Here is a 13,371-nt window from a genome sequence, read left to right as displayed (position 1 = left end):
GTAGAGCGCTAGCCTTGAGCTGAAGAGCTGAGGGACAGCACCCAGGCCAGTTCAGGCCCCATGACTGGAAAAGAAAGAAAGAAAGAAAGAAAGAAAGAAAGAAAGAAAGAAAGAAAGAAAGGAAGGAAGGAAGGAAGGAAGGAAGGAAGGAAGGAAGGAAGGAAGGAAAGAGAGAGGGAGGGAGGAGGGAGGGAAAGAAGGAAGGAAGGAAGGAAGGAAGGAAGGAAGGAAGGAAGGAAGGAAGGAAGGAAGGAAGGAAAGAAGGAAGGACAATTGTTAGTCCAACATATCTAATGTGAAATAAAGCTAGTCTTCATTTATCCCGTGTGTGTGTGTGTGTGTGTGTGTGTGTGTGTGTGTGTGTGTGTGTGTGTGTGTTGCTGCTGCTGCAGCTGGATGCAGATGACTCGATCATCTGACTCGATCATCTGTCAAATGTAATTTAACTCCCTGTGACATACTCAGGTCACTCAGAGCAGTGTGTGTTATCTTGCATGCTCTGAGTGTGTCTCAGAGGCATAGGAATTATGCTTCTCTCGAGAGGCTGTTTGTCCAGACGAGAATAAAACAAAATGAATGGATTCCTTTTTTTTTGGCTCTACTTTCTTACAGATTGCCCTGGGGCTCTAGGGAGAAATCCCAAGTGGACACTTGGGCCCCATGTGTCTGTGCCTGGGCTAGTGGGTAGAAAGGTCCTGTTGGCGGGGTGGGGGGTGGGGCGGGAGGGGTACCTGAGCCTAAGTGAGCTGCAACAGTGCTCACCATGGGTGGCCTTTCTTCCGCAGGGTGCTGAGGTGCAGACAGACTACGTGCCTCTGCTGAACTCACTAGCAGCCTATGGCTGGCAGCTCACCTGCGTGCTACCCACTCCCGTTGTCAAGACTACCAGGTAAGGAGGACCAGATAATAGTTACTGGGACTATGGAGCACTTAGGCCAGGAGGGCCAGGGTCAGGTGACTTCTCTCTCTCACCATGGGTTTCCTCATGGAGGACCTGGGCCCAGTGAATCAGGGCTGCCTGGTGGAACTGAGATTAGCCATTAGCCATCTGAGCCAAGGAGGCTCAGAGCTCTCAGAGAAAAAGGAAATTCAGCACCTACTCTGTGTCTCCTGCTAGACTAGGTGCACACTTAAGGCATAAAAATCTTAGCCCTAAAAAGGAAAGAAGGAAGAAGAGGAGAGGAGGGGAAGATCTATGGATTGTTTTTTTTTTAGTTTCTTTGAGTCGCAGGCTGCTTGGGAACTCATAATCTTCCTTCCTCGGCCTCTCAAGTGCTGGGACTAGAGGGATGTGCTACCATGCCTAACTGGATTTTTTTCTTCTGTACTAGAGTTGAACTTGGGGTCTTGTACTTGTTAGGTATGTGCAGCATACCTAGCCCTGTTCTTTTTTGCATTTGTGTGTGATCTGGGCCTGGACACTGTCCCTTCAGTTTTTTATTCAAGGCTGGCACTCTACTGCTTGAGCCACTTCTGGTCTTTTGGTAGTTAATTGGAGATAAGTCTCACATACTTTTCTGCCCAGGTTGGCTTTGAACTGTGATCTTCAGATCCCAGCCTCCTAAATAAGAGGATAGGCGTGAACCATCTGTGCCCAGTTTGCTTTAGTTATGTTTTTGAGAATTTAGATCATGGTTTATTATAAATAAGTATAAACTGAAAAATTGCTATCATTTCTAATTTTTGAATAAATTCCATTTAATAAAGTTTCTAGGACCCCAGATAGCTTTAACTATTTTTGAGATGGGGTTCAAGTTTATGTCCAGGTCAGCATGGCCTTCAGTCCTCCAATTGACATTCCTCTGGAAATTTTATATCAAGTCCATTTTATAGTCAAGGGAAGTATGGCCAGGAATATTAAAGGACTTGCCTGAGATCATGTTCCCACAAAGACCACAGGAAAACCTGGAGTCTCAGTGCTTACTTATGGCATTCCTTATAAGTTCACATCCATGGCAATTTGTCCACCTTCATTTCTTGCTTCATCCCTTACGCCCAGTCATAGCAATCCTAGAAGGCCTTCAGTATTTGGGGCTTGCTATCTGAATCAGTGCTCCTAACTTCCGTATGGTGTCCTAAGCATAAATGGGAAAGTGAAGTTCAGACACCATCACATGACTGAGGCTCCATAGCCCACATGTGCCAGAATCTGGGTCTAGATCCACTGTGTGTATCAGGCACTTCTGCATCCGGATGGCTCTCTGTGACTTACAGGGATGCTCTGTGCCTCACAGCTGTTCTCCCAAGTTGCTGTGCACACTCACTGCTGTAGGGCCTGGAGTGGTTGAGGGAGGATGGAGAAACTGGGTCCCACCCATGGTTCCTCTGGGTCTCCAGCCCCTCCTGACACTAGGCTGTGATGCAGTCTCTGGCTACCTTTGGGTCCCTTAGTCACTGGGAGCTGCTATAAAGTTTCTCAGCCAAGACTTTCACAACCACAGGGCAGGGCAGAGGGGACAGAAAAAAGCATGAATTCTAGGCTGTGTCATCCTGGACGATCCTGAGCCTTCTCTGAGTCCATTTCCAGAGGACTTTAATCATGACTGTAGTGCGTTTGACAGCGAAGCACAGCTGGTTCTGAGCTTTCTAAGCCCAGGATAGACGGGACTTTGTCTTAGACATTCACACTTGCTAAATTATTCTCCCGGATCCTCCCTTCTCCTGCTCCTGAGACTGGGTGGAACTGTGTTGGGTCTTTGCTCTGTTGGCGGCAGCCTGCTCCTGAGCTAAGCTTTTGCCTTCTGTCTGTAAAAGTGGAGTCAGCTGTCTTGGAACACAGAGGTAAGGCTGAAATTAGCCTTCATGTGACATTACCAACCCGACTCCTTGCACAATATAGGCGCAGGGCAAATGCTACTCCTTCCTCTCCTTTCTCTGCAACTCTTGGCTGAATGCAGCAAGAAACCGATTTTAAAAGGTGATCAGAAGACCTTCCCTTTACCCTGTCTGTTTCTGAAGGCTTTCCTGTATCATAGTAGGTGAACCAGCTTTCACCTCCATCAGGGTCAGAGCTGATTATCAGAGCCTCCCTGGCTTTCCTGGCATCCACCCGCCTGAGGCAGCCAGGCTGTGACTGAGACCCCATCCTGAAACAGTTGAAGGCCTGAGCTCATCACCCAGGTCCTTATCCACCTGCCCCTGGCCAGTATGACCAAAGATGGAGTTGGAAGAGGACTGCCCCTTGGAGACTCACTGAAACAGCTTTTGTGTCTTCATGAGGCCAAGATGCCAGGTGCCACTTCCTGTTAGAGGAAGGGACCCTCCAGCTAGGAAGCTGGCTTTCAGGGATGCCCAAGAATTTTGGGGGGGGGCAGGGAGCGGAGTGGTAGGTGATCTTTCTTAGCATTTAGCGGCAGTTTTTCCTGTGCAGGAACGAGCCTCAGCTTTGCACCTGGGGCTGCCTGTCACCAGCTGTCAGGGGACTCACCATCAGCTCTGTGTGTTGTAGGGAAGGCAGCGTATCCACGAAGCAGATCGTCTTTCTCCAGAGACCGTGTCTACCTCAGAAAATCAAGAAGAAGGAATCCAAGGTAAGAGACCTTGATGGCCTTCCTAGCTTTTCCACAGTAGGGCTTAACTTCTTTGGGGGAGGGAGGGGTCCTGAAGCATTTGGGTGGGGAGCTAGGCCAATTGCCAAGGATGTCAGAGCCCCCTGGCAAAGTGGGTCACACTGGAGGCTGCTGAAATTGGACAGTAGAGAGCTGGAGATTTGTTCTGTAGATCTGCTGGCCAGCCTGGGAAGACAAGACAGAAGCTTTTCTGGCCACCCACCTAATACCAGGCAGTCCTACAAGGCCAGAGCAGGACACAAGCCAGCTGCAGTCTAACAAGGGGTGGCAATGGTTGGAGCTCATGGCCAGCGTCATCATCTGCATCTCACAAGCTGGCCGGAGCTCTGGCTTATATATTAGATTCCTTGAGACAACTGAAGTTTGTTGGTCTTGGCAGAGACCCTGCCTGAGTCCATTCTAATCAGGTCTCAACTGAAGGTCTTTGAGTGACAGAAGGTCAAGTCGTTGGGCTGGGCTGTACTCAGGGGTCCCCAGAGCCCTTTTCCCACTCCCTGGACTTCACGTGAACTATGCTGGGCATTGTTGTACAGAAAGACCAGGACCTTCCTCAGAATCTTCCCATGTTGCCTGAAACTGGGCTATAGTTTCCCCTTGTGTTATGTGATTCTGATCCTTGATAGTGCCATGCTTGGTATTTTTCCTGTGTGTTTTTGTTTGAATCTTACATATCCCCAAAGGCTCAGATGTTGCAGACTTTGTCCCTAGCTGGTTGCACTATCGGGAGGTGGTGGAATATTTAACAGCTGGTGCCCTGTGGGAGGAAGTTAGGCCATTGGGAGTCTGCTCTTAAAGGGGATATTGGGACTCTGCTCTCTCTTTCTCTCTGCTTCCTGGCCACCATGAAGTGAGCAGCTTCTTCACCACTAACTCCCTGCCATGAAGTGCTGTCTCACCACAGGCCCAAAGGCAATGTAGTCAGCCAACTCAGGACTGAGTCCTCTGAAAGAATGAGCCAGACTACATCTTTCCTCCTTTTAAGTTGACATTCTCAGGTATATTGTCACAACAGCAAAATACTAAGACATAATACTAAGACTAAACTGGTATGTTACCAGTTTCTCAGAGAGAGACCCAGTAAGTTGGGGACCTACCAAAGCCTCAGTTAGGTGGTACCTGGTTCTACATCTGTCTGCTCCAGCCAGGGCTCCACTCAGGCAGAGCCCCTGATCTGCTCAGCACTGCATACTTGGCTCCATCCCGTCATTCCCCACCCCCAGTTCCTCATAGTCTTTGGATGCAGAAAGAACATCAGGCAGAAGCATCCAGTCAGTGAACAGATTGGGGTAGCCTCTCACTAGCCAACAAATCCAGAGGGTTCCCTCTCATGGAAGGAGTGCCAAGGTAATGGCAATGTGAAGCCAGATGGGCTGGAGTGCAGAGGAAGGTCTCTCTCCAGCCTCTGAGACCATAATGTGACAGGTGACAGCAGCAATGGACCAGAAGGCAGCCACCAATACACCATTAACCACCAGGAGCAGTCAGCTACCAGCTGGAAGATGGATGGCCACAGACCTCTATCAGGATGTGCTGAGCTGCAGGCTGACTGGACAGCACCATCCCCCAAACTCAAGAGCAGCACATAAGTTCTCCTGCCAGGAGCTGGAAAGAATCACACTTTGGCTTTAAGAGGGAAGTGGCACTGCCTTGTCCTGCTGGGCACCTGCTCCTGTGTGCCTTAGTTTTTATAGGGGAGTCCCTGTCCTAAGCCAGCAGCAAGATTGTACGGATGGATTTTAAACCTGTTGTCAGGTAGAACTGATTCCCTCTTCCTCCCCCATCCCTTGCCCCCCACTCCACCTCTCCCTATCCTCCTCCCTCTCTCCTCTCTCTCTTCTTTCTCTCCTCCCTCTGTACTAGTCCTAGGGCTTGGACTCAGCCTGGGTTCTGCCCCTGAGCTTTTTTTTTTTTTTTTTTTTTTACTTGATTGGCATTTTGCCACTTTAGCCACACTTCTACTTCTGGAATTTTGGTAGTTAACTGGAGATAAGAGTGTTTTGGATTCATCTGCCTGAGCTAGCTTTGGACCTTGAACCTCAGATCTTAGCCTGCCTAGTAGCTGGGATTATAGGATTGAGCTACCTAGTGCTTGGCATACCTTTCCCTTTTAATGAACCCTTTTATTTCCTGTGTCAATCACAGCCTGGAGGTGGCTGGTGTGGAGCCTTTGTTCTCTGATTCACTTCGTTGGTAGAGTCACCAAGACCGGGGACTTAGCAGCAGAACTTCTTGGAAGAATCCCCTGTACTTAGTGCCTCCATCTCTTTGACCCTGTCATTCATACTCCTCCACCCTGCCTGTGTGTCCCCAAGGTTGATGACAGTGACTCTGTCCAGTACCACTTGTGGCTCCTCAGATCTGTGTGAGTTGCACCTTTTTCTCTTGGCTTTCTCTTACCACAGTCTCCTGATTTTTTTTTTTTTGCCACATTACTCAGGGTTCAGCCCCAGCCCATTTCTCCTTACTCCTACCTCTTCTTGGGGATGCTTCAGCCCAGAGTTTCACTCTCCCATCTCTATACTGGGGACGGTTGTGTCTGCATTTTCAGCTCTCACCTTTCCTGAGACTCCTGCTCCCTCTCTCCGTCTAGGAGCATGACCCTCTAGTACTCAGTCTGCTTCTACTATGTAGAGGAGTGGCACCCGCCCCTGAGTCCTCCTTTACTTGCCTTTACCTTTCCCCTATGTGCCTGTTTGCCTGGAAGACCTGTCTTGGGCTCTAGAAACTCTGGAATCCCCCCCCCTTCTTCTGTCACCCCTAGTATCTTCTAGCATCAGCTCTCTGCCTCCAGTGTTTTCTGTTAAGAGCCACAGTGATTTTTAAAGAAAGTCAATTAAATCATGTCATCCCATTGCTGAAAGCAGTTATGCAGCTTCATATTATTCTGAAAGGTAGAGACATGTATTGTATCCACAAGGCCCCTTATCTCTTCTGCTAGCCTTGCATTCTGCATTCAGCCTTGTCAGCCTCCACACTCCTCTGGGTCCCTTAGCCATGGGACCCCAGATTTGGCTGTTCCTTCTGCCTAGAACACTCTCTCTATTCTGTCTCCACTCAAGCTTCCTTTTCTAGGACCGTGGTCTCTTCTTTGAGAACTAGCCAGGCTCCTCCTTAACACGAAGAACCACAATACCCCCTTGAGAAGGTCCGCGATGGGCTCCTCATTCTTTGTGATCCTGGGCTAGTTCTCCTCTCTCCAGTCATTCCCTTCTTGAGGACAAAGGCTTTTCTTCCTCTGCTTACTGTTCATCCAGGATCTGTATGTTAGTTGACATTCAGCAGATAATCTGTTGAATCAATGACTACTCATTCAATCAGACTTTGAAACCAGAACACACATATCTCACGTTGAAATTTAAGAAAGAAATTGGCAAGATTGGAAAACCAAGGATTTAGAATATTCAGTCTTCTCTCAGTCAGTGAAGTGGATGAAATTCTCTAAATCAAGACTTTTCAGCATTTGAAAGAAACCTCTGTATATGTGAGCATGATTTTCAAAGCCAACATTAAATGCCTTTAAAAGAAATAGGTGATTTCTACCACACCAGAGAAGTCTTTCTCCCAGCAGAAGCTCTTAGAGTGAACCAATTATAGACAGTTTCAAAAAGTGCCAATTAAATCCATCAGCCCTGGCTGGCACAGAATTCTGGGTGTGCACTGCTCTAAAGGGAGACTTTTTCCTTTTTCCAGTTGAGTTGAGTGGACGGTCAGTTAGTGATATAGCAAGGTGTTTGCCACCCCTCGTGGCTCATAAAGGCTCTGACTGGGTGCAGCTGGTTTTCCCTCTGGCTTGTTGGTTGAGCCAGACTCCTAGCTGAGGAAAGTGCTCTCCAGGCTTGGCTACAGGCCTTGAGAGCCACCACCTGAAAGCCACATCCTGGTTTCTGTTTTCTGAGCATTTCCTTTTGGAGTCTCGGGATCTGGAACTCTTCTTGGTGTGTATTTCATATCGTGCCCCTGCTTAAAGGAGACTCAGGCCTGCATGGTGAAGGGCCACCAAGAAGAAAGGAAAGGGAAGGAAGTCTGCGGCATGGTAAAGCTGGGTCTGTAGAAGGGCTGGGGAAGTGGTTCCTGACCTCCCCCCCCCCCCACACTGCCCCCATATTTCTGCAAGCAGCCTAGTTGTGCCCAGTCCTGTTTTGCTCTTTTGTGCCAGTACTGGGCCTTGAATTCAGGACCTAGCCCTAAGCTTTTTTTTTTTTTTTCTTTTTGGGGTCCGGTTGTGGGGCCTGAACTCTGGGCCTGGGCACTGTCCCTCAGCTCTGCAGCTCAAGGCTAGCGCTCTACCACTTGAGCCACAGCGCCACTTCCGGCTTTTTTCTTTTTACTTATGTGGTGCTGAGGAATCGAACCCAGGGCCTCAGGCATGCAAGGCAAGCGCTCTACCACTGAGCCACCTTCCCAGCCCGCCCTAAACTTTTTATATGCAAAGCTAGTATGCTACCACTTGAGAGACAGCTCCATTTCTGGCTTTTTTGGAGATAAGAGGCTCATAGACTTTCTTGCTTGAGCTGGCTATGAACCTTGATCCTCAGGTCTCAGGCTTCTGAGTAGCTAGGATTACAGGTGTGAGCCATCAGTGCCTGGCTTTTCTTACACCCATGCCGGGTGTTTTTTCTTAGATCAGTGGTTTTCAAAATGTAGCTGGAGGCCCAACAGTAGCAGCAGATGGGGAGTTTGTTAAAATGAGAAGTCCGCTTCTCCCCCTACCCCAGTGGGCTGAACAGGGCCCTCTGAGATGAGATGTGCAGCTGAGTTTTAAAGAGTCTGGTTGATCCTGGTGGTGAAGGCCAGGGTCTTAATGGTATAGTTTGGGGCCTCTCCCAGGCTTACCTGTAGGCCTTCAGTCAAATTTTATCCTAATAGAATTTTTATAAATAGGCCTGTCAAGGAGCTCTCAGTGCAGATGTTTGTTTTTAATAAGCAGAACTAAAGTAACTTTCCTGGCAGTAAAACTGGATTTCCATTAGCTACTTCTCGGCCTAAGGAGCAAACATCTTGTCTTCTTACAGCCTAAAGGCTGAGGTGTACTTAGGCTAGGGGCTGAACATTGCAAAGGCATGGTGTCTCCTCTGCCAGCGACTTTTTTTTCAAGACCCAAGAAGTTGGCAAGCTAGAGCTGGAGAAGTCAGTTGGAATCCCAGCTGTTTCCCAGCAGGTGATTGGGCAAGTTGTTTAAACTCTCTGAACCTCTATGTGGTTGTTTCAAACAGCCCTAAAAGTGCTTCCTGAAGGATTTACTTGGGGAATTGTGGGAAAGTGAGCCTGGTCTGTGTGAGACACAACAGGTGCACTCAGGTAGTCTGCTTTCCCAACTCAGAACATGCAAGCTTCTAGATCCTGCAGCCCCAGATTCAGGCCACTGCTCCTTACCCAATTCCCAGCACCTTAATCTTGCCAAGGAAGAAAGGAGGCCAAGAGAAAGGCAGAACCAAGGCTCCTGCATTCTGCCCTCCCCACCACAGCTTTTCCTGGGGCTGCAGCCTACCAGGCACCAGGAAGCACACTATCACCCACAAACCCATCACAGGACACAGAAAATAAGGTAGCCCTTGTGGGGTTTTCTGGGATGACACAGAAGGGCAGAAAGTAGCTGAAACAGTTTCCCATCTTGCAATCCCAAATCCTTCTGTACCTTGCCATGTCAGAGGAAGTGGCTAGTGGCCAGCCTGTGGGCTCTAGGTGGACTTTATCTTCTACAAAAAAGGATGAGGCCAGGCCTTCACAGGAGACTGTGGAAGTTCTATTGTTCAATTGAGTAAAGCATCCCTGAGCGCACATCTGAAGACCCCTCTCAGGGCTGGAAGGTCTGGCACATGGTAGAACTATCCAGGTAGGATGCTGACACCTGCAGATCGCGCTACTCACACCAGACACAGTGTGGCTGGGGTCCAGGGCAGAGACGGCTGTTTTAGAGATAAGGAGATTTGGAGATGAGTAACTTGCCCCATGGGCTGATAGCTAACCTAGGTCAGAATTAGGATCTGAACTTGGAGCTTAGAAGCCATACTGTGGGCTTTCATATGTTATTCGCAGGTCAGCCTTTTAGACTAATCTCAGACTTCTCTGCCTTGCAAAATGGGAAGAGGTGCTCACTGTTTCAGGGACACCCATTAGAAATGCAAGGCTGAATCAAGATATAAAGGGAACTGTATGTCAGTTATGAAATCCAGCAGTACTGGGCCTGGAACGCCACGCCATGCCCTAGAGCTGTAGGCGTTGGAGGCTGCAGCTGTCCACTGGACTCTGAAATCAGTGTCAGCTAATGGGTTGTGTGGCCTGGAGATGCCTAGAGCCACAGCTGCAAGTTGATTGGGCTCTGAGCACCACTTACCTGCTAGTAACCTCCCTGTAGGGTGGGAGTTGCAGCAGCCACCTCCAGAGGGTAGTCAGTCCAAAACACTGAGTGGCTGAACATCAGTGGCTCACACCTATAATCCTACCTACTCAGTAGGCTGAAATCTGAGGATCACGGTTTGAAGCTAGCCCGGGCAGGAACATCTGTGAGACTCTTCATTTCCAATTAACTGCCAACAAGCCAGAAGTGGAGCTGTGGCTCCAAGCACCCACCCTTGAGCACAAAAGCTCAGGGACAGTGTGCAGGCACTGAGTTCAAGCCCAAGACTGGTACCAAAAAAAAGGTGACATTAAAATACCACCAACCTAGCATTGTAAGTGAACCTGAATAGGGTAGTGAAGGACTCCAAGAATGCCAAGCCCTCACCTCAGCATGTATTTCCCCTTTTCCTGTACCTTCACGGCTTATTTAGATTTATCAGTCTTATCTAAAAATGTGAACATTAGGAATCCCTAAGACGTGTTAATCTCAGATCCCTAAGCCTATTTAGGTCCATGTTTGGAGAAAATAGCTTTCTACCACGGAAAAAGTGGGCTGGCTTAAAAACTTATTTAGCACATTTTTTTTTGGGTTTTCCCAGGAAAGTGCTCAGAGCTATTTACAGTGGTGAGCTTCCTACTGACTACTGATGGTGCACCTGCTTTCCCAGGACTTCTGCGGCCCTTCACGGCCACATGAGAACGAGGGCTGCTTTACTTTTTATTTCCCAACCCCTTTTGAGACAGGGTCTTGCTATGTGGTCCAGGCTGGCATTAAAAACCATGATCCCCTGCTTCTGACTCCCAAGTGCCAGAATTACAGGTGTGTCCCACCATATTTGGTTCCTTTCCATCACAGAACGTCTGAGATTTAATAAGTATGTATTTGGGGGTAACCATTGTGGTGCAGTGTGAAGCAGAAGGAAATGACTGTGGTGGGAACTTAAAACTGAAGGCCCTGGGTGTACTGCCAGTCACTGAGAAAACAGGCTGAGCGGCCAGGGGTGGAGTTGGGTCGCTCCTAGGCAGTTTTGCTGGAGGACTTTGATAAGACTCAGGTTCTTGCTAGGCTGTATTAGTAGCACTGTGACCTTGGGTGAGGGAGCTCTGTTGGCTTCCTGTCACATGGAGAAATGCTTAGCTGCAGACAGGTTCCCTGGGAAGCAATGTCTGGGATAGATTAGGTGGTAGAAGCTTCTAGGGAGTGCCCTTAGGATGGAAGGGTTAGGAGAAATGAGCCTGTGCTATCGTTGTGACCCCCAGGTGCCACTAAATGCTGGGATGGCTTTTCAGAGCCTAGACAAAAGATGTGATGTGCCACTATGGAACAGGTGGTGGTGGGAGGGGGGCTGGCAGCGGGCAGCAGATGGGGGAAGGCAGGAGGACTTCAGTCCTGCAAGGGAATCTGCGCAGGGGAACACAGAAGTGTCTGTGCCACGTTGTGCTCTGCCTGGCTCAGGTGAGCTGGGGAGAGAATACCAGCCTGATCTTGGTAATCCTCAGCCCTCAGGGAACAAGATTTGCTACAATTCTGGCCCTGGGAGTCAGAAAGGGGTGGAGGGTTCAGGGTGGGGGTGCAGCCTTATAACCCCTTGTCTCACCCATCAAATGAAAGCATTTTGGGATCGCTTTCCCAAGGGGCCCATTGGGAAAAAAACAAACAAAAAAACACCTTCCACCTATACCTCCACAGGTCATGGAAAGCACGGCGTGGGCCTGTGGGCTGGGTGTGGAGGGCTGGGATTGTAGTTTGGTGTTGCTGAGGGAGTCCTGGGACTGGAGGTTGCTGGCAGGACCCATGGCTTTAGGTGCGGCTCTAGGTTCATGGAGGCCACGTTTACTCATCTCCATCCTCCCCACTTCTAGTTTCAGTGGCGATTCTCCCGGGATGAGATGCACAGCAGGCAGATGAGGAAATCCAAAGGGAAATTCAGAGACAAACGACACACAGAAGAAAACGAGAAGAATCTCGAAGACCAGTTTTCCAAAGGTGGCGACATGGGAAACTGTGTGTCCGGTAGGCAGCGGGAGGGCGGAGCCTGCAAGCTGATGGCGGGCCCTGTGCCGGAGGCCAGGGGAGAAGGGCAAGGTGGGGGGACTGTGCAGAACGGTCCTGCGGGTCACAGCAGGGCCCCAGCAGCCCCCCAGTGCTCTGATCCTGCAGAGGAGGCTGAAGTTACTGCAGAGCTCGCTCCAGTGGAGGGAAACTGAGTCCTGGGCACTCTGCACCGATGCTTCTTAAGCTGGCAGACCCCAGGCCTCTGCCCAGCTGGTTTGCCCTGGTGTTGTGTGTTACCCTTTGGCTTGACCTCTCCCTGTGAGCTCATCTGGGCCTTCTGAGGGCCGGTCCCTGATAGTTTTGGTTTTTGCACATCCATTGACCTAGTGTTAGAATGAGAGGTCAGGTTATTTCTTCTAGACCTCAGGGCTGGAGGCCCAGCCCAGCTCCCCAACTCCTCCCAAAGGAGGCCTGGACCATCCAGTGCCTGTATCACCCCTAAAGCCTTCAGGGCAACTTGGGTCAAATCCATGGACATTTCTGGCTGTTCTTCACTCCCCTAGCCTGCCAGGCAGTATCCACCGCCTCTCACTCAGTGCAGCTACTTGGAGACTCTGAACAAGCCTTGGAGCCCCACGGCTGCCCTGCTCCACCTAAACTCTGCACTCCCAAATGCTTTGGTAAAGATGACATAGGAAAGGGTGGCAGGCAGCCTCCTGCTTCTCTCAAAGCAGTCCTATAGATATTGGTAACCTGGAAAGGGAGCGGTAATTCTGTGTGCACCTGCTCTTGCAGAATGTTCAAGAAAAAGTATTGTGTTAGTATTAATGCCAAAAAAAAAACTTTTTTAAAGATTTTGTATTCAGCACATCTTATGAACGAACACACGTTCCTGTCATTTCAGGGCATTCAGACTGGCTGGGTGCCCTTGTTCTGTGCTATTTTAATCAGTGTATCATTGGCCAAATTGTTACCATGTATGCTGTGTCTATCACGTGTTTATATTGTCCAGAAAGTATTGTTTAAGGCTTTAAGTAGATGCATCTGGCAAACCTTGGAGAGAGAGAATGCCATTGTTTTGGCGGAAACAACAGCCTCTCTCTTCTCTTTCTTGTTTAGTTACTTAAAGCAATAAATCATCTGAGTTTAATGCCTTGTGAGTAGTATTTCCTATGTCACAACAGAAGTGTTGGCCTAGTGGCTAAGTTGTGTTAAGTCTAGAACTCCTGGCTGGCTGTGTGATTCAAACAGGCTCCCGCAGAGAGCAGCAAAGCCAGGTAAGAGGGGAACACGGTGAAGACTAAATATCTTTCAGTATGATCCAAGAGTCCCATCCATTTCTAACAAGCTTTAAAGTGAAGTAGCCAACAAGGCTAATCTTTTTCATTTGAAAGTTTATTTAAAAATTCATTTCTAATATATAGTGGGCAGAGCAGAAAACTTTTACAGTCACACCCCTCAGTCCAT

General features: G+C 49.0%; 1 protein-coding gene across 2 annotated transcripts in view; it reads left to right on the top strand.

Annotated features, from left to right (window-relative positions):
* Rftn1 (raftlin, lipid raft linker 1) overlaps window positions 1–13,054 on the top strand; it is a 222,179-nt gene extending 209,125 nt beyond the window's left edge. For both annotated transcript variants that reach the window (XM_070018648.1, XM_070018649.1), the window contains exons 8-10: window positions 786–889; window positions 3,449–3,530; window positions 11,772–13,054. In XM_070018648.1, the coding sequence (XP_069874749.1) occupies window positions 786–889; window positions 3,449–3,530; window positions 11,772–12,116 (531 nt within the window). In that variant the 3' untranslated portion in view covers window positions 12,117–13,054. The remainder of the gene's footprint in view (window positions 1–785; window positions 890–3,448; window positions 3,531–11,771) is intronic.
* Window positions 13,055–13,371: the final 317 nt, after the last annotated feature.

Source organism: Dipodomys merriami, unplaced genomic scaffold (assembly GCF_024711535.1).
Source record: "Dipodomys merriami isolate MVZ:Mamm:240054 unplaced genomic scaffold, mDipMer1.0.p SCAF_13, whole genome shotgun sequence".
Classification (NCBI taxonomy): domain Eukaryota; kingdom Metazoa; phylum Chordata; class Mammalia; order Rodentia; family Heteromyidae; genus Dipodomys; species Dipodomys merriami.
Note: the sequence above shows the minus strand (reverse complement) of the source record. Positions and strands in the feature narration are given on the sequence as shown.